This window comes from Podarcis filfolensis (genome assembly GCF_964270895.1).
Source record: "Podarcis filfolensis genome assembly, chromosome: 9".
NCBI classification, from domain to species: domain Eukaryota; kingdom Metazoa; phylum Chordata; class Lepidosauria; order Squamata; family Lacertidae; genus Podarcis; species Podarcis filfolensis.
The window spans coordinates 6,259,311-6,284,511 of record NC_139610.1 but is presented as its reverse complement, the minus strand read 5'-3'; the positions used below and the strand labels follow the sequence as shown (position 1 = coordinate 6,284,511).

The 25,201-nt window shown below is 49.9% G+C and overlaps 1 protein-coding gene across 1 annotated transcript in view; it reads right to left on the bottom strand.

Moving 5' to 3' along the window:
* Positions 1-25,201, bottom strand: part of SEMA7A (semaphorin 7A (JohnMiltonHagen blood group)) — a 52,154-nt gene that overhangs the window by 13,140 nt on the left and 13,813 nt on the right. Inside the window, exons 2-6 of the mRNA XM_083630428.1 lie at positions 6,807-6,940; positions 3,855-3,899; positions 2,866-2,961; positions 2,307-2,391; positions 1,198-1,308 (exon numbers count right to left, since the gene is read on the bottom strand). Coding sequence (XP_083486554.1) covers positions 1,198-1,308; positions 2,307-2,391; positions 2,866-2,961; positions 3,855-3,899; positions 6,807-6,940 — 471 coding nt within the window. The remainder of the gene's footprint in view (positions 1-1,197; positions 1,309-2,306; positions 2,392-2,865; positions 2,962-3,854; positions 3,900-6,806; positions 6,941-25,201) is intronic.

The following is a 25,201-nucleotide window of genomic DNA, read 5'->3' as shown; positions in this document are numbered from 1 at the left end:
CCTGAGGCTCACTGTGGCGGATCCTCCTGGCACTGGGGGAACTCTGCCTCCGTGACGCTTCTGGCACAAGAGGCACCCGCTGTGCTGTTATCACCTGCTCTGAGCCGCTCCCTCTGGGGCAAGGGTTGTGTTGGTTTTAATGCGGCAACTTCCTCCTCTCCCTTAGCCATGAGGCTTGTTTCCAAGTGGGGAAGCCCTGAAAATCTCCAGGTTCTCCTCCTCCCTCCCATGAGCAGGTTTGTTGTGTTAATACCTCATAAGGCTGGTTCATTATGCCCCACACAGGTATAACTTCAAGGTGTCTCTACACTGGTGCAAATGCTTGTGTAAAACAGCACACAGTGTTGATTTGCACAACTAAGCTCTTGCATATGCAGACTTGCTGCAGGGTACCTGCGAATCACCGTACAGCTCAACTACTGGGGTACACAGAAGGGCACAGGAAGTACCCTTGTTGGATCAGTGTAATGTGTGAATGCCCCCTATGGGAAGGGACTCCAGTTCTAGACCTCCTGGCAGCCGGTTCATAGACTCACAGAACTCAGAGTCAGAAGGGATCCCAAGGGCCATCTAGCCCAACCCCCTGTTATGCTGAAATCACGGCTAAGAACTAAAACCAGCTCCAGGTTTGAGGAGGATTCTCAATGAAATCCCCTCGCAGGGGACCCCGTCAGAGCTCCTCTGGCCCAAATAGCAGGCAGTGGCAACACTCCGAATGAGTCTGGGCAGCTGGGAGCTGCCAGTTTAATGCCCCTGGGGTGGCGTCACTGGGAAAGGTTTCAGGGGCAGCTACCAGGCACTTTTGGAAAAGTTAAGGGGCGGCAGTTGGCCAAGAATACAGCATGCCAGTGCCGACCCTGACTCGCTCTTTACCAACTGGGCTGAACCCAGAGGGCTGAAGTCCCATCATCCCCAATGAATTCGGCCAGTGGTCAAGGGGGGGTGGCAGCTGGGGTCCAGCCACACCTGGAAGGCCACAAGACGCACATCCTGAATTTCAACTAGAGAAGGCAGGTTAAATGCTCTGAAGCCTTGACAACACCATGCTACTGTTGAGCGGCCATATTAAGTGCCCCTCAACTATCTCGTGGGTGTGCTGCTGGAAGACAGGGGAGAGGCTGAGCAGTCTGGGGAGCCCCTCGGTTAGGGAGACTGGGGACCCACTCACCCCATCCCTTCAAGACCTGCCACACTCACTATTCATGACGGTGTCGCTGGTATAGAGCTCCGCAGATCCTCGAATCCGACGGAAGCGAGGTGTCCGCCCATTGTACTGGTGCTTTCTGATGGTAGAGTAGATGTCCTTGCCTGCGAGATGGGAAGAGAGACCAGTGGTAAAGAGGAATGCAAAAAGAAATGAGAATGTCAGGCCACGGCTTGAGATGCAGTGAACGAGAGCGGAAGACCTCGAGAAGAACCTTGAGTCACCGCTTCTCAAATTTGAAAAACTGCGCTTCTCATGGTTTATTCAACAAGACTGATAGGGGGGAGAATATATACAAATATAAATGTATTTATTTTAAATTAATAAAGATATATTTTTTAAAAAAAAAGACTGATGGAGGGGGGACAAACAAACAAGAGATGAGGACCCACAGCTACCAATTGCTTAAAATTCTCCAAGTTTGCTTGTGATCAAGTGTGAAATGGGATGCAATCCAGCAGATCTTGTTTAACCTTTGAAAGGCTGTGGGAAGTATACATGTATGTGTATCCACACACACAAAACACAAATTCATTCTTATGTATGCAGCCTTAAACTGCTTGTAAATCACCTTTTAAACATTTTCATTGCTTTTGAGAGTTCCTGAAAAAACCGCACATGCCCCCTAATTGGCTGTGGCTGCCCATAATGTAAATTTAATTTGTGGTTTATTTTATTGTTACAGTGGTACCTCAGGTTAAGTACTTAATTCATTCCGGAGGTCCGTACTTAACCTGAAACTGTTCTTAACCTGAAGCACCACTTTAGCTAATGGGGCCTCCTGCTGCCGCTGCGCTGCCGGAGCACGATTTCTGTTCTTATCCTGAAGCAAAGTTCCTAACCTGAAGCACTATTTCTGGGTTAGCGGAGTCTGTAACCTGAAGCGTATGTAACCCGAGGTACCACTGTATTATTATTGGAGAGGCCTGGTGGGGAGGGCACTTCAAGACCCCTTGCCACGCCATCGAGAATGTAGGGCCCGAACTCTGGGTTTGCACAGCACAGCAGCTCAGGGGGAGGAGAATGGTGCTCGAGCGAGAGGCCTGGCTGCGGGTCCCGGCTGGGCCAGAAATTCATTCAGCATTAATGCAGGAAAGCTTACCATCAATGAGGACAAGAGCGTTTTGATCAGGGGCAAAAGGAGCCAGGCCCTGGGCACTGATCCCTGGCTCCACCTTCCCATCTACCTGCAGGAGGAGGGAAAAGAGAAGTTGAGCAGATATTTCCCACCTTTCCAGGGTCTCACCAATACAGGGAGAGTGAGAGAGACACGACTTTCAAACTCCCCTTTTCTCACACCCATGACTTTGGTGGCAGTGGTGAAAGTGTCATCTGCATACCCTGGGGGTGGATAAAGGGCGAAAGGGCGGATCCTGGCCCCCAAGGGATATGCAATCCAAAAGAACAGCACAAGGGAGCAAACATAGCAAGGGAAGAGGAAAGCAGGAGGAAGAAGATGAAGTCATCGCCAACATCGCCCAGCTAGAGCAAAGGAGCCTTCCCACAGCCACGTCTCCCATCAGCCCCAGCCGAGCCAGTGGTCAGGGATCAGGACATAAGAAGAGGCTTGCTGGATCGAGCCCACAGGGAAGGCTCAGGTAGGGTGACCGGCAGCGATGTCTCAGGATTAATGAGCAGAGGGGCAAGGAGAAGCTGCATACCAAATTCCAGCAGGTGGGGCTGCAGGCGTTTGTGCCACAGACCAGCAACTGGTCCTCATATTTTTCCAGGAGTGTGAGATAGTTCTTGGCATTTTCCTGGAAGAGAAGTGGAGGCGGTTAAGGTGAAGAATCATAGAACTGTACAGTTGGAAGGGACCCCAAAGGGTCATTTGGTCCACCCACCCCACCCCCCGCTATGATGAAGAGGACCAGAAAACGACCCCCAACCACCCACTCCCATCCTGGAAATCCCACCAACAAGACAGAGACTGTCTCCCCAAGGCCTGCACAGCAGGACCTCTTAATTTGAAGGTAGGGGTGGGGAACCTCAGGCCCAGGGGCCAAATGTGGCTCTTGAAATTCTCCCCCAGGCCACCCCCTCACAGGACCTGCTTCACACTCTCCTGGAGTGGTTTTGCCCATCCGGACTCTGTCCTTGAACTCTTCTCTTTTTTGCCACTCGCTTGTCAAGTTAGAGGTCAGAGAGGGCTGTGTGTACAAACTAGCTTACTACACAAGGGCCAAATTTGCACTCTGCTCACTTTTGCCTGCCACTGGCATCTGGAACGTCATCCAGAAGGGAATGTGGCCCTTGGGCTGAGAAAGACCTCTGTCTTATGGCTGTCAAATCCACATTTAGTCCAAGCACCCGCAGATCTAGCAGAGGGACAGAAACTCTCTGCAAGGCTGAGCTGCAAAGTATCAGGCCAAGAAGAAGAGAGGAAGGGGAATCTCCCATGGCGTGGGAATGGAGAACGTCACAGCAACTGGCGCCTTCTGCATGCAAAGCACCGGCTCCATCACTGAGCTCTGGGCCCAATCCACCTGCTGAATCATTCAGCGCAGGAGAACACCTTTCTACAGATGGTGGGAGATTAGCTGCAGCAATTCCTCCAAACATCTATGTTTTATACTGTTGTAAACCTCTTCCATATATTTCTATGATACTGTGGGGGGAAATACTATAATAAACAAACAAGCAAACTTACCTGTTTCCTGCAGTTGGACAGCGTCCTGTTGGTTTCAATAAGCACCTGAATGAAAGGGGGAGACAAGATGCCCACGTCATTTTTAGGTCAGCTTGTCTAGGTGCCTAAAAGTTCACAGCCTCCCACAATAGAGAAACAGCGGGAGGAAATGCAGACTGGATTTTAGGCGGCACCTGTAGCAGGTGCCACAGTTCCACAGATCAAATTGGCTGAGGGGGCACAAACAAGCTTCCTCTTCTAATAATAACACCCAAAACCTGGCCCAGTAACAAATCGGCAACCCGTACAGATCTCTGAGCAGAGGAGCAATATGCTGACAGGGTCTCACCCGTGTCAGCCCCCAGGCTGAAGCATTCTGAACTCACTACAGCTTCCGGATCAAATGTGAGGGAAGTCCCATGCATTGCGGTCATCCAGTTTTGAAAGACATGATATTAGGAAGTACTTTCTGAGGGTAAGAGACGTTCGACAGCAGAACGGACTTCCTCAGAAGGTGGTGGAGATCTTTAAGCAGAGGTCAGATGGCCATGTGCCAGGGATTCTTCAGCTGTGATTCCTGCATTGTGTTCCCTTCCAACTCTACAATTCTATGATTGCTGCTGGGACTGGGGAATCTGGCTGGCCCCCTGGAGTTGGGTTCAAGGTCCAGGCTGCTCCCCTGGATAGGGAACCTGACAGCCTAGGGGAGGAGAACAGAACAAAGAAGGCCTGGCTGGCAGCCTGAACTCTGCACTGCCACAGTAGTCCCACTTGTCCTGATGTTTACCATGAGAGCTGGGAAATTATGAGTGCTGGAAAGTTAACAGCTTCTCCATTCCCTGAGGCTACACCAAAGCAATTAATTCGTCGTTGAGACTTTGACATTTTTCCAGACCAGCTAGCTCCCTGAGGGAACTGATTCTTCCAAGTCTGCAAGAAGAACATTTGTTTGACATGAAACTGACAGGAGAGACCCTTTTCCAAATTTAGGCAGATTTCCAAACGGCTGGATTATTCTGAATTAAAATGGAAACTACAACTCCAAGATCTAAATCTGTGCTTAGGAGTCTTCTCTGAATAAAATGTAGTTGGAAACAGAGCAGGATTTGAAAAGCTGTTGCCATCTGTCTTCTCTGGAGGTGAAGTCAAACCACTGCGTGAGCAACACCAAAGTGACCTCCCCGGGGCACAGGCCTGGTCAATGTGCAGGGAGGTCCTGGGCTGCCCAGACAAGACCCCCTCTTGGCCTCACTGATGGGGTCCAAAGGAAAGCAGAAGACCACCTTTGGCACCAGCTTGGCTGCAGGTGTTGCTGGAAGGAGGCGTACAAGGTGCCACCCAACTGTTTTAGGGACTCTGGATTTGTGTAGGCTTTACTCCTTAGCCTTTTCTTCCCCCAAAGGTATCCCACAAGGCAGCAGAGGCATAGGATCAAAATTTCTTTCTCCTAGATGGGCTACCTTCTGAGGTTTCTATTTATGACACTGTGCAGTTTTTGGAGTCACAAGACTCTGTTTACATTCCAGACTGTTGGAAGTCTCACGGGAGACGGGAGACGGATGTTGATGTTACTGGTTTCCTGTTTCTTTTCCAGTTGTTCACTGACTCTCACAGAGAGCAGACGCTTTCCTTTTCTGTCCTGCATAGTTAGCAATAAACCTAGCAATATAGCACACATTTCTTGGCTCCTTTTGCTGCTGTTTGGATACTCTGCATAATGGGAACGTGCCTGAAGCCTCATTAAAGGCTTAGGTCGTTAATCACCGTCAGAGGACGAGAGCCTGATGGATTCCAAAATACGATGTGGAAGAGAGCTATTCAGCTCAGTCGTACGGAACTTCCGACAGGTTGATGAGCCCCATCTGCCCTCCACTTCCCTCTACAGCACAGGCAGAAACTGCCTTCTTGACCGTTGAACCCACTCTTGGTCTCATCTGCTCAGTCTGCCGGAGTCTGTCTTCGCACGCAGGGCAGCTCCCTAACGCAATGAAGGTTTGAGACTCACTGGCTGCCCTCATCTGGTTTAGCTGGCCAGTCAAAGCCATTTCCTGGGAATGTGGCCACTGTCGCCTGCTGACAGCTTCTAGGAACCGCAGGGGAGAGCTGAGTGCAGGGTGGGGACCAAAGGTGGACAATTACCCCAGAAGGAGCAGAACATGTGCCCCACCAGAGGTACAGAGCCAGTGTGGTATAGTGGTTAAGAGCAGTGGACTCGCAATCTGGTGAACCGGGTTCGATTCCCCGCTCCTCCACATGCAGCTGCTGGGTGACCTTGGGCCAGTCACACTTCTCTGAAGTCTCTCAGCCCCACTCACCTCACAGAGTATTTGTTGTGGGGGAGGAAGGGAAAGGAGAATGTTAGCCGCTTTGAGACTCCTTAGGGTAGTGATAAAGACGGATATCAAATCCAAACTCTTCTACTACCCCTCCCCTAACACTCCATTTGAAAAGTAAGTAACCTTTTTCTCCTCTCTCAACAGCACCCCAGGCTGCATTTCCTGGAAAACCTTTAACCATTTGGATGGCTGGTATTCGAGGTTTGGCAAATTGCCCTTCTTGAAAAGGTATCTCATAAACTAAAAGGGCAGTGCTCAAATGACTGGGTTTTTTTATATATGACGTGATTTTATTCCGTATACAAATATTGAGGCATGTGGTGACTCAGTGCCACCAGTTTATGTGAATATCTGGAAAACCGAAGCCTTTACAGAACCTTTATTGTCAATAATGATGGAACTCACTGGTGGAAGATGCTTCTGTGTTTATACTTATTATTTGTAAAGTGAATCGTTGTAGGAGTTAATACTTTCCTATCCCTTTGGAGCTGTGCTGCATCTTTGTACTTTGTATATTCCATGGCTTAAATTTCAGATTATTTCTTTTCCCTTCCTTTTTGTTACATTTGCACTTTTTGTGAATTAAATAAATGAAAAGTTAAAAGCAAAAAAGAAGCATTGTCCTCCATCTCCCTACCGTAAAGCTGGTGGAGTTCTCAAAGTGGTAGTAATGCAGCCTGCCGACTGTCCCCACAAAGACCGAGGGGGCCCCTTGTTCATGGTAGAGCACAACGTGGCCCTCCCTGGGATCAAACCGGAATCTCTTCTCACCTACAATAATACAAAGAGGAAACAGGGAACATTCGACACCGCATTGCCAATTCCGGAGAGGCAGGTTCTGCAGACGTTCTACAGGGGAATTGTGCAGCAGTGAGGCATACCTAACCGACTGGTTCTCAGGAAGCTGAGAACAGAGGAAGCTGGCTCATCCTGAGTCAGACCATTAGCCTAGGGTTACCAGATGTCCCTGGTTCCCGGGGACAGTCCCCAGATTTGCAAATCTGTCCCCGGGAAATGTGACAGCGGCAGCCTCAGCTCTGGCTAGCTGGCTTAAGGAGCTGCTCGCTGCCCGCTGATGTGGCGCCCGCCATTTTTCCTCGACGGAACTTCCAGCGAGGAAAAATGGCAGGCGCCATGGCAGCGGGCAGCTCCTGAAGCCAGCCAGAGCCAACTGTGCTACCAGGCTAGCTCCGGGCTGCTGACTGCCGCTGCTGCCGCAACTGCCAAAGGAGAACCAGGGACGTCTGGCGGTACAGATCTCCTGCCCCCTTCCCCCTTTGTTTTGACTGATCGGAGTTGCGGGTGCCTAGCCGTTGCCCAGTTTTTTAAAAACTCTGCGCATTTATATTTCACAGGGTGCGAAAGAAGGGCTTTGCACCTTTATACAATATGCATGTCTTTTGCCTCACCATCCCCACTACTGACTCCCATTGTTCGGTCCCTGCTCCTGCCCACCTAGCAGTTCAAAAGCACGTCAAAGTGCAAGTAGATAAACTGGCGGGAAGGTAAACGGCGTTTCCGTGCACTGCTCTGGTTCGCCAGAAGCGGCTTAGTCATGCTGGCCACATGACCCAGAAGCTGTACGCCGCCTCCCTCGGCCAATAAAGCGAGATGAGCGCCACAACCCCAGAGTTGGCCACGACTGGACCTAATGGTCAGGTACTTATTTGAAGCATGGTAGTAAGAGTTGTTTGACAGTGGAACAGACTCCCTTGGAAGGTGGGGGGCTCCTCCTCCTTTGAGATTTGGAGAGAGAGGTCGAATGCCCACCTGCAGGGGATTCTTGTGCTACAATTCCTACTTTGCAGAGATCTGGACTAGATGAAACTCTGAAGTTCTATGATTCCAGGACTCAACACCTGTTCCACTCCAAAATCACTGGCCCCCAAAAAATTAAAAATAAAATAAAAGCCAAATGCAGGAGGGGACGTGATTTTGAGATGTTATTACATAGAAACATAGAATCATAGAATCAAAGAGTTGGAAGGGAACCCCAGGAGTCATCTAGTCCAACCCCCTGGAATGCAAGAATCCTTTTATTTATTTAGAGGTATGTGTGTGTGTCTTTGCTTTGGCCTGCGGCAAAATTCAATACATTCGATTTTATTAGTCTGCAGACAGAGTCAATACATTAGACTTTGCTCTACAGCATCCATTTCTCATGAATCCATTCAGAAGGGCATCCTGTCCTGTGGCAGCATCCAGTTTCCAATTTACTGAGGTTGAAAACAGCACAAACATCTGCAATTATTTTGGCATGTGCTTTTTAAAAAAAATCCTAAATATGCAGTTAGATACTTTGAGCCAAGAGCCAAATTGCAAAATTCAGAAAAGTGACCCCACCCAAAAATATGCCCTGCTCCTTCTGATTGTCCAAGAAGAGAGAACCTGGTTGGTTCACTTAAAACAACAACAACATGGGATAGGTCGAAAATCCCAGGAACCCTATTAGGCTTGCACATCACATTTCCTTAGGTTCTTATTCTGCTGAGATGATCAGATACTACTCTTTATCCTCTAGGTTCTAGAAACCAGCGCCTCCTTTGCAGCTTTCCCATCAGCAGCCGATGCCATTTCCAAAGTCTGGAAGGAATGTTCTGCACTGAGCTGTTTGCAGGCACACACCCAACTGGATCTTGTGATGCATCTAAGTTATCAGGCCGCCCACATGCCCTGCTTGTCTCTCGTTCAGCCTCATGGGGAGGGACCTGCAGGATGGCGCCTTCTCAGTGGTGGCTCCCGGTTTGTGGAATGCCCTCCCCCCCCCCCCAGCAAACTGCACCTGTCTCATCCATTAACTTATTTGAAGAAGAATCAAACAATATTCCCATTTCCCCAGGCCTCTGTTAGTGGAAAAATCTGTTCCTGCCAAACCATAAATTATTAGTTGTGAGGTGACTGGCTTAGGGTTTATTTAAAGCATTTAAACTTTTTTTTTAGAAGGTTGTTTTTAAGCTATTGGTTAGAAGTTTCCACTGCATTCCGGTTTTGACGTATTTGCCACCCTGCACTCCTACAGGAGGAGGGGTGGAGCTACACACCTAGTATTTGATTACTTAATTCACAATCTGGCAATGTCCTTTGTGAGGCACACAGTCCTGTATGCAGCTTTCAGCTGCAATCTATACCTATACTGAGGACTTGGCTACAACGAACGTTTGTTTGTGTACAGCGATTTTCCTCTTTAAAACACAACCAGTTCCCTCCAGAATGTTCCCGCCGGGCACTCCCAGCCTCCTCTGATCCTGGGAAGTAGGTCAGAACAATTAGCCACGAAAGACAGAGAGCAGAGGCATAACAGCAGTTTGCCCCGGGGCAAAACAAAACAACGCCAATATCAAAAAGCCCACTTCCCAACTCATCCTCCTCATACTTGACCCAGCTCCTAGATGGGTGGGTGGAGAAATAATAACACCCACGCAGTTCTACCCTGGAAGCTGCAAGGGCAGAGCTCACAGGACACGGCCACAATGGGCGCGTTCTAAATCCAGTGTACGACCAGTGCAACCACACTGGGCGCTGTGATGGAGGGGGCGGCACAATGCTGCTGCATAACAGAGCGGGGAGGGGCACCTGCACAGGACACCACTGGAAGTTGAGAGCCCACAGTCTGTCACTGCCCAGGGAGGCAGTATGCCCTTGAGTACCAGCTGGGGGGGGCAGAAGTGGGCAGAGTGCCCTTGAGCTCAGGCAGTAGCATAGCATGGGTTGCCGGTGCCCGGGGAGGAGCAAGTATTGCAAATTCATTGAGGGTCCTTCTCCTTGATGCAGTTGTGCCGCCTTTGCATACGGAAGTCTTTGGGATGAGAACGGTGACAGAGAATGAGTGAACCTCTGCTACCAGATGAGCTGAAACGGTTTATGCTGTATCTTTATAAGTGTTTTGCATTGCCTGATGGGTTATTAAAGTGTTGTTTCTTACCCAGCGAAAAAGAAAAAGGGGGTGTGCCCCCCTGGTGGACTAGGCAGTTTGGGTGGAAGCACGTGCAAAGACCAGACAAGAGGGGTCAGAGCCCGCCTCCAACAGGCTCCTCAACTGCTGCCTCCATCTGCCTGCCCACTAGCCCAGGGGTCAGCAACCTTTTTCAGCCGTGGGCCGGTCCACCGTCCCTCAGACCATGTGGTGGGCCCATGTGAAGACTATATTTTGGGGAAAAAAATTAAATGAACGAATTCCTATGCCCCACAAATAACCCAGAGATGCATTTTAAATAAAAGGACACATTCTATTCATGTAAGAACACGCTGATTCCCAGACTGTCCATGGGCTGGAATGAGAATGCAACTGCGCCACATCCGGCCCCCGGGCCTTGGGTTGCCTACCCCTGCACTAGACCAACCCGCCTGCCACCGAACTTCAGCTGCCAAGGCTCTGTGTCTGTCGTCTGATTGCACCCCAGTTCTCAACAGCTCCAGCCAGCATGGCCAGTGGATCAGGGTGGCCATAACTGGGAGCCCAGCAACATTTGGTGGGGTCACAGGATCCCGTCTCCTCTGCTAGAAGTGTGACAGCTACCACTGGAACCAGGCACGATCTTCTGGGAGATGGAGGGAGTTTCCCAAATCGCATCAAGCTGCAGTTGCACTTTCTGGCACTTGTCTGCCGCACCACTAGGGCTCGGGGATCCTTGCATATCCAGCAGAAGGGGGGGTCATCACTACTGGAGGCCCCATCCCTGCCCACCAGGGCCTGTTAAATCCTGACCTCTGGGCCTGCTGCTCCCTAGCGTGGGCAAAGTTTCACAGAATCATAGAACTGTTAGAATTCCTGCTCCATGATTGCAGTCATGGGATTTTTGTCTATCACATGACGATGTATGTTTTGACTCCACAGAGTGGGAAGTGATGGAGACAGGTATTTGTGTTACTGTGTTCCATGAAGTGGGACTATTGTCCTTTGTTCTTTCCTCTTTGCTGTCTGATGCTAGAGAGAGAGGGAGCCATGTTGCAGTGCTCCGTGTGTGTTTATATGTGAATAAAGTAGATTAGCCAAAATGCTAAGTTGCTGAGGTCTGTTACGCAAGCTGCGAAGACTCTGCGGATCTCTATGTGTGCCGGTGTCTGTTGGCATCGGTCGCTGTGATGTTCGGGCAGAAGAAAGCTTTTGAAGCTCCCAAATGAACGACCAGGAGGGAGAGAACATGCCAGTCGGGCATGTGTCTCTGCCAGGGTCCTACTCGAGTGTAGGACGAGCTCCTGACAAGAACTGCATGGCTGAAAGGGATCCCCAGTGGTCATCGAGTCCAACCCGCTGCAATGTGTGAGGACAGCATGGACTGCGCAACTGATCTCGCCGCTCGCCTGATTTTGATCACACTGGGAACAGAAGCAGGTCACATTTCAAGCACTGCACCATGAAAAGCTTCATGGGCCAATTTCCACTATTCACCTTTGTTTTTTAAATAGTACGCCAGGGATCTTCCTTCTCTCCCTCGCCCCCTCCTGTCGGCAAACCTTTTGGCTAATGACTTGCCTTCCAAAACAAGGCTCACCCCATCCTGCCCACTGCCTAGGGACTGAGAAAGGCCAAACAGCTCTATGGAAACCAAAGTTTGATTCGAACACACACCCTTCGGAATCAGAGGAGCCTCGCGTCAGGCTCCTGTCTACCCAGGGAATATTACCTCATTCTGGCAACAGGCAGCAAAGCTTTCTTCTCCTGAGATCTCTGAGTCACTGCTTATAATTGGAGGGGAAGGAAACCCTCATTATCATAGCAGATCCTCACTATGACAGCCTGCAAGGATGCGCCTTATTGCCAATCCCTTGAGAGGTGGGAGAAATTCGATTCCGTTCCTCATAGAATTGCAGACCTTAAGGCCATTTGGCCCAACCCCCTACAACATAAAGAGGACCTTGCATTTTTCAAACGATTATATTATTTGATTTCTACACTGCTTAATATATTTAAAATATCTCTAAGTGGTGTACAAAAAACCTCCTGGTCCAAACAAACTCGACTCACCTACAAAAGTCTCACAGTGAGAAGAGCTCCTGGAAAGAGCCTCAAGCTAGATTGAGCAGGTCCAGGGTGGATGGTATTTGCTCAGCCCATTCAGCTGCCCTCTCCACTCACAGCTTTCTTTCTTTCTTTCTTTCTTTCTTTCTTTCTTTCTTTCTTTCTCTCTCTTTCTTTCTTTCTTTCTTTCTTTCTTTCTTTCTTTCTTTCTTTCTTTTTCTTTCTCCTGTCCTCTCCTCCTTCCAAACACAACCACCCTTAGAAATTCTCTGGAATTTGTAATGTGGTTTCTCCAGCCAAAAATGCATATACTAGGATAAAGAGTGCATATGTATTAGTGACAATAATCTATTACAGTGGTACCTTCGTTCCCGAACAGCTTGCCTCCCGAACAAATCGGCTCCCGAACGCCACAAACCCAGAAGTAAGTGTTCCAGTTTGCGAACATTTTTTGGAAGCCGAATGTCCGTTTTGGCTGTTGGCATTGTTTCCGGTGCCAATCAGAAGCCACATCTTGGTTTGCGAACGTTTAGGAAGTTGAATGGACTTCCAGAACGGACTGAGTTTGAGAACCAAGGTACCACTGTATATTGCTATTTATGGATTTTTATTTTCATTTTTTGCATTTTGATCTCACCTTTTTCTGCAAGGACCTCAAGATGGTGTATGTGGTTCTCTCCCCATCATTACTCCCCATCATGACAAACCAGTAGGTAAGGCTGGCAGAGTGCAAACCCATGGGCAGGAGCACCAGATTGGCTCTGCCGGTGTGTCTGCACTGGGCTGACCATGCCACTGCCTCGCCCCTCTCAGGAGGTGAACTAAGGCTCCCCTGCCCCACCAGCTGCTACCCATCTGGAGGGGCCCATCGCCCAGGTTCATGGTCTTTTCTGTTCCACCAGCTATAAGCCTCGAACAAGGCGCTTAGTGGTGCCTCACTAAGTGTGTGTCTGCAAAAATAAAATGATGGCCTTTGTTCTCCTGGCATTTTGGCAATTTAGTCAGGAGTGCCAAACAAGTGACACTGGTGGCGGGAATGTGGCTGCTCACACACAACAGAACACTGAAAAGCCGCCACGTGCCCCTGATGGATGTCATAGCTGCACAAAGGCTAGGGGGCAGGCAGCACACGACGGCATGGCTCAGAACAGCCTGATTCAGTGGGGGAAAGAGCAACCACAAAGCAGGCAAAGTGCTTGCAATTTTCTCTCTCTGTCATTGCAGAGCGCAGACGTTTTTATTGCTTCCTTCCTTAAAGCTGCCAAGTCCTGATCAGCCAGCTGAACAACACTTCCCCATACAAACCACCCTGCAGTCATTGCTTCTTAAAATGTCACTGCCAGCCTGGTGGTTGACGTTGCCAGCTGGGATCTAAGAGCCCCTTGTCAGATACTCGTGGCCCTCTGACCTGTGTAAATCTAGTAAAAGCTGCGGGTTGTTGGTTTTTTTTTTAAGGACTGCATTCCTAGAAGCAAACAAGTTAAATGCTCGGCAAGTGAAGAGGGTCTAAATCTGCAGGCAGAAAAGTTGCAAAGGCAAATTTTAATCCTAACAGAGGGCCAAAGGCAGCTGCGCTGCATAGACAGCTTATGGCGACTTCAGAAGGAGACCCCTGTTCCCCCTCACCAGTGGCGTAGCGTGGGGGGTGCAGGGGGGGCGGGCCGCACCGGGCGCAACATCTGGGGTTAGGGCAAATCCATGGGTTAGGGGGCGCAAATCCACGGGTTAGGGGGCGCAAATTACTTGCCTTGCCCCGGGTGCTGACAACCCACGCTACGCCACTGCCCCTCACAGAGATACAATTCCCCGGGGAGGTTGACCATCAATCCCCCTCCCCAGTGATTTCTGAAAACTCTGCTTAAAAACCTCCAGCGAAGGGAGAATCACCACCTTTCAAAAGAGTCCTTTCCACTGCCAGCTTTCTGGCCATCAGAAAGTTCTTCCTTTAGTTAGAATCTCCTTTCTTGCCCTTTGAATCTGTTGCTTTAGATCAGGGGTTGGCAACCTAAGGCCCATGGGCCACAAGCGGCCCACAGGGGTCGTTTAACTGGCCCACGAGCCACTCCCGAACGGAGCTGCCCACTCGGTGAGTCCCTGCGCGCTGCTCTACACCAGCACAGCGCAGCGCGGGGACTCACTTCCGCGGTGCCAGAAATCGCATCTACGCAGACACCGGAAATCGCATCTGCACAGATGCCAGAAATTGTGGACACTCACACACACACACTATCCAGCCCACGAAGGGATCTCCACTGGAGTGAACCGGCCCAGGCGAGGTAAACCTTGCCGACCCCTGCTTTAGAGCTTGACCTCCACGCCAACAGAAAACAAGTTCCGAATCACACCAGGTGGGTGCAGATACCGAGAGACCCCAGAGGGCAGCTCTGGCCATTTCCTCCCTGGGAGTGGGTGTTAAGCTGTGGGTGAACATATCAGACGACACAAATTCTTCAGACAGCTCTTGCTTATTCACAGGCCAGAACAGAACTGAACTGAAGGGTTCAGCCAGCCTGCTTATATAGAGCTCCACTACAACGCAACAGTAACAACTTTCTGTAACTATCCAATCACTGAACGTCACTTTCAATTCCTTATTTGCATATGTGGACCTGAGTGAAAACTATCTACAGTATCCTCCTGCTGGCCCAGGGTGAGAACTTCAGCACATAACAGTGGGAAACCAGCAGCACCTGTGGAACTTCTGCCTGTCCAGTGCATTTCCTCTGCACAAAAACTCTGCACGTTTTGTCTGCGCAAGCCTCTGTGGAAAACATCTGCAAGCAGTAACAGAGCAGCAGCAGCTGCCTCCATGTGAGAAGAAGGAAAGGAAAGTCCAGACACTGTTCTCTCTTTAACAGCGTTTATTTACAAGCCAAACAAATAAGTCCATCTGAACTTGGACACATGCTGTGCCATACACTCGCTCTCTCTCGCTCTCAGCGAAAAGTGAAGCTAACTTCACACAGACACTGCCTCTGTGGATCCTGCCGCCCGAGGCAGTCATCTCACCTGGCCTCATGGGTGGGCTGGCTGTGATCCATGCTGTAGGGCTCAGAAGGTGAGCACCACATAGCAGCCTGTTTGGATGGCCCTCCCAGGAAGAAGACGACCCAGGAGGTGGGGAGTCAAACGAAGAGGCCTGGCTCCTTCCCTCAAAAGCAGAGTCTTGTGATCCCTCTCTCTGCTGCAAGAGCAGAGGAAACAAGAAGTGTGAGCTGGGGCTTCAGAGTCTCTCCACCTTCCCTGCCCCAGGGGATGTCAGAGGACAGAAGCCTGCAGGATTATGCACAGGCACAGCCAGCTGTTTCCTGCCTGAGCAACCAAAAGCAGCCAAGGTCTGTCTGTAGCAGGAAGAGCATGGCTAAATATGACTGGATCTCCCAGGGTCTTTCCCCTCTGCTTAAAAGCAGCTCAGGAACAGGGCACGGGGTTCAATTTGGCACAGGGCGGTGGCACCAGGGAGAGACAGTGAAAACCTCCCCTTGTAATGGGAAAACAGGCTTTGTAAAAATGTGGATATTTATGTACTGCTTGATTGTAAACAAACAAAAACAAAAGCCAAAACCTCAAAGCTCTTTCGAAAAAGAGATAAACAATAAGAAATAGACACTCGTTTAAGACTTTCAAAAAATTAAAATAACAATAATAATTAAAACTCACCCCAGCTTTCTAAGTGCCTGCATAGGCTTACCCTGGGGAAAGATGCCTTTAGCTGAAAAGAGTGCAGTGAAGGGGCCTGACTGATGTCACCAGGCAGGGAGTTCCAGAGTGGTATCTTACAAATGCGGAGTGGGTCATATGTGGCACCTGCAACAGGGCCAGTTCCACAGGCTGAAGTGGCCAGGTGGGAGCATGTGGGGTTAGGCAATCTCGCAGGTAAACTGGTCCCAACTTACTGACACTCTATTGCTATTTGGGGGCTGGCTGTCCCCCAACTGTGAGCCTCACATAATAGAGAGACTGATAAAGTGGGTCAAATCAGGTGGGCAAGCTTAGCCTGGCGCACAGTCCCTTTTGCCAGGAGGATGGGCTTTGCATGGTCAACCTCGGCCAGAGGTTCCTTCCAGGAAGGGTGCATCTCCTCCCTGCAGGAAATGATCTCATCCAGTTGCTTAAGCAGGAACCAACTGATGCCTGCTAAGATATTATTTATTTAGGCAAGGCTACCTAAGAAGAGGGGTGCAGGTGGCGCTGTGGGTTAAACCACAGAGCCTAGGACTTGCCGATCAGAAGGTCGGCGGTTTGAATCCCCGCAACGGGGTGAGCTCCTGTTGCTCGGTCCCTGCCCCTGTCAACCTAGCAGTTCAAAAGCACGTCAAAGTGCAAGTAGATAAATAGGTACCGCTCCGGCGGGAAGGTAAACGGCGTTTCTGTGCGCTGCTCTGGTTCGCCAGAAGCGGCTTAGTCCTGCTGGACACATGACCCGGAAGCTGTACGCCGGCTCCCTCGGCCAATAAAGTGAGATGAGCGCCGCAACCCCAGAGTTGGCCACGACTGGACCTAATGGTCAGGGGTCCCTTTACCTAAGAAGAGCCTGCTGGATCAGGCCAGAGGCCCATCTAGTCCAGCCCCCTCTTCTCACAGGGGCCGATTAGGTGCCCCAACGGGAAACCAGCAAGGAGGGTTCAAGCACAAGAGTCCTGCAGCCACTGGCATTCAGAAGCATCCCTGCCTCTGGCTGTGGAGGCAGAGTATGGACACATGGCCAGTAGCCGTCAACAGGCCTCTCTTCCTCCATGAATGTGTCCAATTCTCTTTCAAAACCATCTAACCTCCTGTGAGAGTGATTTTATTGTGCATATCTGTTCTTAAAATGGTTAACGTTTGTTCACTTTTTAAAAATAATTTCATGGTTTGCCGTTTTTCAACTTTGACCTTTTTAAAAAAAATGAATTTTATTAGTATTTTCCACACAACAACACGAAAGATATCATAAGATAACAATACACAACACACAAAAATCAACATTCGAAAACTAAAAAAGACAAAAACAAACAAACAAATCCATATCTTACAAGTTAATATTATAAACACTAAAACAACAAGACATTGACTTCCACCAATCCCACAGCACCTCCTTTATCTCTCATTCTGTCTTCCTGTTTTCCTGTTTTCTTTATCCTCTCTATCCTAACATCTAGATATAAATCCTTCTTTCATGTCCTTTGACTTTGACTTCTAGTTACACCGTGTGCCCCCAGAGCTGGAACTCTCCACACTGGGGGTGTTCATCATCACAACACATCGCACACTGAGGCACAGGGGCTCTTCTCATTGAAAACAGCAAAGCCACTTGCCCGTCAACCCACTGTCGCTTCCCAGTTGCGTCTCCTCAAATGCCTGGTCTATCATCACAGTGGCTGCATTCAGGGCAAAGCAAATTAAAATCACATGGTCAGCTCAAGGCCGAACCTGCTCACCCTCCCTTGAATCACATGTAATAACAGCTTGGTCTGTGGCTACATTTTAAGTAGAGGCTACCATCAGACACACCCTGAGCTGTTTCATCCGGAACATCAGAAGAGCCTACAGAAGAACATCGAGTCCAGAATCCTCTTCTCGCAGTTGCCTGTGGGAAACCTGCAAGCAGGATCAAAGCCATCCTGCTCAGAAGCTGCTGCTCGCCCTCGCCTCCTCCATGAATTTGTCTAATCCTCTTTTAAAGCCAACTGGGGAGTTAATGGCACATTGGCAAGCAGAGAACCAAGACGCTTCTAACCCACATGTCCAAACAGCCACCTCCTCTTCTTCCCAGTTGATTCCTCAAGTTCAAAACCTCCATGGGAGAGCTGAGCAGGCCAAGCCTGACAGCAGGAAGTCCAGGGTTCAGCCCCATCCCCACCCCGGCAGCGTCTCCAGGCAGCACGGGAAATGTTCCCTGCCTGAGACCCTGGAGAGCTACTTGCAGTCAACGTAGATCGATTCATGAACTGGCCAGTATAAGATCAAACTATCCCTGCTATTATGGAAACCACACGTTCAGTGGGAATTTCAAGAGGGCTGACTGCCAAGAAAGTGTGCATAGGATTAAAATGTAAGTCTGTCCGAGTCACAACCCAGAGTGCTCCTGTTTAGAGCCATCCATGCCCTTTCCAAAGTTACTCCATTTCGACTCTGGGTAAAAACTTAGTTGCACAGCCCCCATCGTTTTATTTTTAGCACACCACTTTGATGTTTCATTAGAATCAAGTAGTATTAGAATGTTCGTTATCTCATTTGAACTTGAAGTACCAAACAGGTTAGATATTGACTTTCTATTATTCATTACTAATTTTTGGCTGCATTTACAGCCCACACCCTTCTTTCATCTGCTCATCAGCAAGCTTGCTGCATCCAGCGCCTCCAGGACCAGGTGCTGTCCGGAGACACTTCCGGGTCACGTGGCCAGCGTGACGAAGCTGCTCTGGCGAGCCAGCACCAGCGCAGCACACGGAAACGCCGTTTACCTTCCCGCTAGAAAGCGGTACCTATTTACCTACTTGCACTTAGGGGTGCTTTCAAACTGCTAGGTGGGCAGGAGCTGGGACCGAAAGACGGGAGCTCACCCTGCCGCGGGGATTCGAACTGCCGACCATGCGATCGGCAAGCCCTAGGCACTGAGGTTTTACTCACAGCGCCACCCGCGTCCCACAACAAGTGTGCAAAAGGCCCCCGCAATTATCTTCAGCAAAATGTTAGAGGACATGCAACTCTTCTCCACCATTGTTATGCATCTCAAGAAACCAAAGATGTTGCACAAATGCCCTTTTAGCAGATAATGCACCAGTTTCTTTCCAATCAGGCAGGCAGCCAGGGGTTACTGACCGGGGAAGCTTTCACAGAGCTGGAAGCCTTGTGGTCAATTTGGTATTTAGAGTCATCTCGGGCAGAGGAAAGCATTTTTCCTGACTCGGGAGTGAGTGTATGGAAATTGGACTGCTGTGGGACATGGAACCATTTCAAGTGTGAGTTCTCATTTGTAAAAAATGAAACAGCTTTGGAAGCTGCCTTATACGGACTCAGACCTTTGGCCCAGCCAGCTCCATGGGGCCTTTGACCTGGGGTCTTTCAGGTGGGGTTGGACTACAACTCTCACCTTCCCTGACCATTGGTTAAGCTGGCCAAGGATGATGGGAATTGTAGTCCAACCACTTCTGAGGACCCAAGGTTGACCGACACAGGTCCACGCTGACTAGCAATAATGCCGCAAAAATGAAGACCCCCAAGAAGGTGGTATTGATTTAGGGCAGTTGGTGCTTATGAAGGAACCTTCTGATATTACCGTATTTTTCGCCCCATAGGACGCACCGGCCCATAGGACGCACCAAGTTTTTTGGGGGGGAAATAAAGGGAAAAAAATTTATTCCCCCCCCCCCAGGCACTTGTGGGGCCAGCTGTCCCCGGAGCTTGCGGGGCAGGCAGCGGGGAGAAGCGCTCTTCTCCCCGCCGCCCGCCTGCAGAACAGGTCCGGGGACAGCGGGAAGACGCGCTGCGCCTCCCAGCTGTCCCCGGAGCTTGCGGGGCAGGCAGTGGGGAGAAGCGCTCTTCTCCCCGCCGCCCGCCTGCAGAACAGGTCCGGGGACAGCGGGAAGACGCGCTGCGCCTCCCCACTGTCCCCCAACCTTGTGGGGCTGGCGCTGCGGCTCTCCTGAAGCCTGGAGAGCGAGAGGGGTCGGTGCACACCGACCCCTCTCGCTCTCCAGGCTTCAGCGAAAGCCTGCATTCACCCCATAGGACGCACACACATTTCCCCTTCATTTTTGGAGGGGAAAAAGTGCATCCTATAGGGCGAAAAATACGGTACTTATTTATTACCCCTCCTTCACCCTAAGGTCCCAGGGCAGGTTACAGAATTTAAAATAACATTAAATACAAATGAAAACAACTTACAGCCATTAAAAAAATATGGTGATCAGACATTGTGTCAATTCAGCTGTTTAGTTTTTCTCAGAGCTGGGAGGCCTCTGCGCCCACTCCCAGCACCGTAAATAAATATTTATGCCCAAAACCACGTCTAGAAAGTATATTATTCATCTTTCTAGGGTTCACCACATTATTCCTATTTAGATGAAATATGCTGTGGTCTGAGATGTGTCACCACCTCAGGGGAGAACAGCTGAACAGCTCTTGCAGAGGCCTTGGCTGTGCTGAAAAACAGCTCCTGCTTTTACATCATTGCTAAGTTTTGGATCGGTACTTTGTTTGGAAAGGGAGGGGAAAGCCATCCCTGAACAATATTTTGGCTTTAAAAATGTATGGAGAATCTCTCTTGCCAAGGAAGGAAGGGGTGCAGCTCAAAAGGCCCCAGGTTTTATTTATTTACTGAATTTATATACCGCCCTATACCCAGGGGGGTCTCAGGGAAGTTCAGGGGTCTCCCTGGTATCTCCAAGTAGGGTTGGGCGAGAATCCTGGTCTGAAATCTTGGAGGACCCTTGCTGCCTGTCCGTGTAGACATTGCTGAGCTAAGAAGACCGCTGGTCTGGCTGGGATTAAGGCAACTTCCTACGCTCCTGGACTATTCCATACTGGCTTCAAGGACAGAGATGTCCCAAAGGCAAGGAGATGATCAAGTGGGATTTCCTGCCCTCGCCCTCCAGTCTTCCTTAGAGGCAACCTTAGGCCTCCTCTGTCTACTAGGCACTTATGACCCCCATGGCGGAGGAGCGAGGCTGAGCAGCTGAAGGTGACCCGGAAACTACAACTAATCCAGAATGCGGCAGCTAGACTGGTGACTGGGAGCGGCTGCTGAGACCACATAACACCGGTCCTGAAAGACCTACACTGGCTCCCAGTACGTTTCCGAGCACAATTCAAAGTGTTGGTGCTAACCTTTAAAGCCCTAAACGGCCTTGGTCCAGTATACCTGGAGGAGCGTCTCCACCCCCATCGTTCTGCCCAGACACTGAGGTCCAGCTCCGAGGGCCTTCTGGCAGTTCCCTCGCTGCGAGAAGCCAAGTTACAGGGAACCAGGCAGAGGGCCTTCTCGGTAGTGGCACCTGCCCTGTGGAACGCTGCTCCCACCAGATGTCAAAGAGAACAACAACTACCAGACTTTTAGAAGACATCTGAAGGAAGCCCTGTTTAGGGAAGCTTTTAATGTTTAATAGACTGTTGTATTTTAATATTCTGTTGGAAGCCGCACTGAGTGGCTGGGGAAACCCAGCCAGATGGGCGGGGTATAAATAATAAAATGATAATAATAAATTATCATCATCATCATCATCATCTTATTCAGCCCATGATGGAGATAAGTCTTCCCATAACACCAGGTCTTAGAGTACAGTGGTACCTCGGGTTACATACGCTTCAAGTTACATACGCTTCAGGTTACAGACTCTGCTAACCCAGAAATATTGCTTCAGGTTAAGAACTTTGCTTCAGGATGAGAACAGAAATCGTGTTCTGGCAGCGTGGCAGCAGCAGGAGGCCCCATTAGCTAAAGTGGTGCTTCAGGTTAAGAACAGTTTCAGGTTAAGAACGGACCTCCGGAACGAATTAAGTACTTAACCCGAGGTACCACTGTAGCTGACAAATAGAGCGGGAGGCATGGATGGGGAACCTGCAGCCACCCAGATGTTGCTGCCCTACAACAGTCAATGGGCCCCAGCCAGCAGGTCCAGCACTCAGGGGAAGAGAAACTGCAGCCCGGCAACATCTGGAAGGCCATCTCTGACTGGTTCCACAGAATCTGCACCAGCAGGTCCAACGACACCAGACAGGGTAGGAGTTTATTACTAGAAACTAGGCACCAGAAAATAGAACCTTTTAAGATTCAACCTTTTTGGAGCCAAGACTTTGAATCCTACCCTCTAATCCTACCCAAGATTGGCCTCTCTATGACCTGTGTACCCAGGACGGGGAGAGGGAACAAACCTTTAAAATCAAAAGTAAATCCCATGTTTTCCAAAAGGTGTTTCTACACAAGTTTTCAGGTGCCCAAGCAGCACTCACTTCAGTTGTCTACAAGTCTTGGAATGTGGTTTTGTTTCGGTATGAGCTGAACGAGGGCCAACTCCCAAATTCTAGTCTGCAGGAATGTGGAGCCGAGATAAGAGGAAATGAGCAATAGCAGAAAAAAGCAGAGCCTAGGAAAGAGAAAAATGAGCAGAAGGAAAAAATAATGAGGACAGGAGAAAATGCTCCCTCTTATCTGAAAGTCAAACCGCTTTAAGCCAGTTGTAAGACGCAGGTGGCGCTGTGGTCTAAACCAGAGCCTAGGGCTTGCTGATCAGAAGGTTGGCGGTTCGAATCCCCACGACGGGGTGAGCTCCCGTTGCTTGGTCCCTGTTCCTACCAACCTAGCAGTTCGAAAGCACACCAGTGCAAGTAGATAAATAGGTACCACTCCAGCAGGAAGGTAAACGGCGTTTCCGTGTGCTGCTCTGGTTCGCCAGAAGCGGCTTAGTCATGCTGGCCACATGACCCGGAAGCTGTACGCCGGCTCCCTCGGCCAATGAAGCGAGATGAGCGCCGCAACTGCAGAGTCGCCCGCCACTGGTCGGGGTCCCTTTGCCTTTAAGAACATAAGAAGAGCCTACTGGATCAGGCCAATGGCCCAACTAGTCAAGCACCCTGTTATCACAGTGGCTGAACAGTTGCCTGTGGGAAACCTGCAAGCAGGATCGAAACACAACAGCCCCCTCTGCCCTCCTGTTGTTTCCAGCAACTGGACTTCCAAAGATTTCTGCCTCCAGCTGTGGCGGCAGAGCAGAGCTCATGACTTGGAGTCCTCGGCAGCCCAGGAATTCATCTAATCCTCTTCTAAAGCCCTCCAAGTTGGTGCCCATCGCTGGCTGCTGTGGAAGCAAGCTCCATAGTTTAGCCATGTGCTGTGTGAAGCAGCACTTTTTTCTTCTGTCCTGAATATTCTAACATTCAGCTTCACTGGATGAGTTCAAATTTTTACTTGTCTCGGAGCACCACTGGGCAGTCAGCCGTGCGCTCTCGCTCCCAGCTCGATTTGGGTCATGGGGGGGTCAGCGGTTCCCCCAGTTGACACGCCAGGCGTCCCCGGTCCCCCCTCAGCAGTGGCAGCGGCAGTCTCAGCAGCCCGGAGCCAGCCTGGTAGCACAGTTGGCTCTGGCTGGCTTCAGGAGCTGCTTGCTGCCATGGCGTCCGCCATTTTGCCTCACCGGAAGTCCCCATATGATGTGTCCTGTTGAACCAATCAGGCAACATTCATTCCCTGCTACTACTACTACTACTAATAATAATAATAATTTATTATTTATACCCTGCCCACCTGGCTGAGTTTCCCCAGCCACTCTGGGCGGCTTCCGATCAAGTGTTAAAAACAATACAGCATTAAATATTAAAAACTTCCCTAAACAGGGCTGCCTTCAGATGTCTTTTAAAGATAAGATAGCTGCTTATTTCCTTCACATTTGAAGGGAGGGTGTAATAAATCGACAACACTTAAAATATAAATCAGGGGACATTAAATGAAATCCAGGGACGGATTTTGTCCAGGGACAGATTTGTAAATCCGGGGACTTGCCCCAGGAAACAGGGGCACCTGGTAACCATACCCCAAAGTCTCTGTTCATTGGTCACCTTGGGTCAAACCTATCACTGTCCGCCAAAGGTCTCCATTCATTGGTAAGAACATCAGGATGGCCCATCTGGTCCAGCATCCTCGTCTTACAGGTGCCGACCAGATGCCCAAAAGGGAAACCTGCAACCAGGACCCGCGCACAGGACCCCTCTCCCCTCCTGGGGTTTCCAGCAACTGGTTTTCAGAAGCATGCAGACACAGCAGAGGCACTGTGACTAGCAGCCATTGACCCCCTTGCCCTCCATCCTTCTGCCCAATCCACGTAGGTGGCCATCATCGCCTCCAGTCGAAGCAAGTTCCCCACATGTATTGCATGCGGAAGCTCACCCTGGATAAAGCCTATCAGGGTCCGCTGAGGTTCTGCATTCACTGGTCACCTTGGGTCAAACCTATCAGCGAGCCCTGCAAGTCCCCTCTGAACTTTCCCCTGGCCTTTGCACAAAGCCAGCGATAGCCCAGAAGGGTTTGCAGCAGGGGTAAGAATGAACACTTTGTGCTGTGCAAAGGGAGTCATAGGATCCATTTGCTGGGGAACAAAATGCATTCAGAGAGGGAGGGAGGGGGAGGAAGGAAGGGCACAGACTGTGAGCAGAAAGAACTGTGTGGACCAAGAGGAAGCAAAGTATTAAGTAGTGGGTTGACAAAGGAACAGCAATCTCTTGCAAAGCCAAAGTCAGGCTTGTTGTTACATTGGTTGCGATAATTGGTTCTTCCGGACATTTTTGCTCATTGGGATTTTAAATAAACAATTAGGAAGGACCGACCCATTTCGTCCACACAGAAGCCTCTTAAGACCCATTTGTGCTACTGTGGCTTTTAGTCAAGGATACAGAATGCATATCATCCTACACAGGGTATTCTGCTGATACTTTTCTCCCGGTTATAGCCCTTCCATCATTGCCAGTCAGGCAGGATGCAAAGCAAAGTCTTTTGGCCACTGAAATATGTCTGCATTAAAAGCAAAGACATGAATGCAAAGCACTGCTATTTCCATCTGGACACAGATTTTGTGCTTCATGCTTTGGACACCTCAGAACATCAGAAGGGCCAGCAGGATCAGGCCAAAGGGGTCCAGCATCCTGCTCTCACAGTGGCCAACCTGCAAGCCGGACCAGTACAATTGGCACTGAAAAAAATCAAACAGGCTTGCCACTCTTTAAGAGGGCTTTGAAACTCATATGAACTCCGACATAGTTAAGCCCCTCTGCCTCTACCACAGGTGCCTCCATCCACCAGAGAGAGGGTGACTGCTCACACCACCCACAGCAAAAAGCTGTTTGCCCAGGTAGGCATGCAGAAGTATTCTGAAGCAGCTGCCAAAGGAGATGCAGCTGCAAAGTAAGACAGAGAGGTGACACAATAACCATCTTCAAATATCTGAAGGGCTGGAAAATGAAGCCAGCTTATTGTCGGCTGCTCCAGAACGCGGGTGGCGCTGTGGTCTAAACCACTAAGCCTAGGACTTGCCGATCAGAAGGTTGGCGGTTCGAATCTCTGCAACGGGGTGAGCTCCCATTCCTTGGTCCCTGCTCCTGCC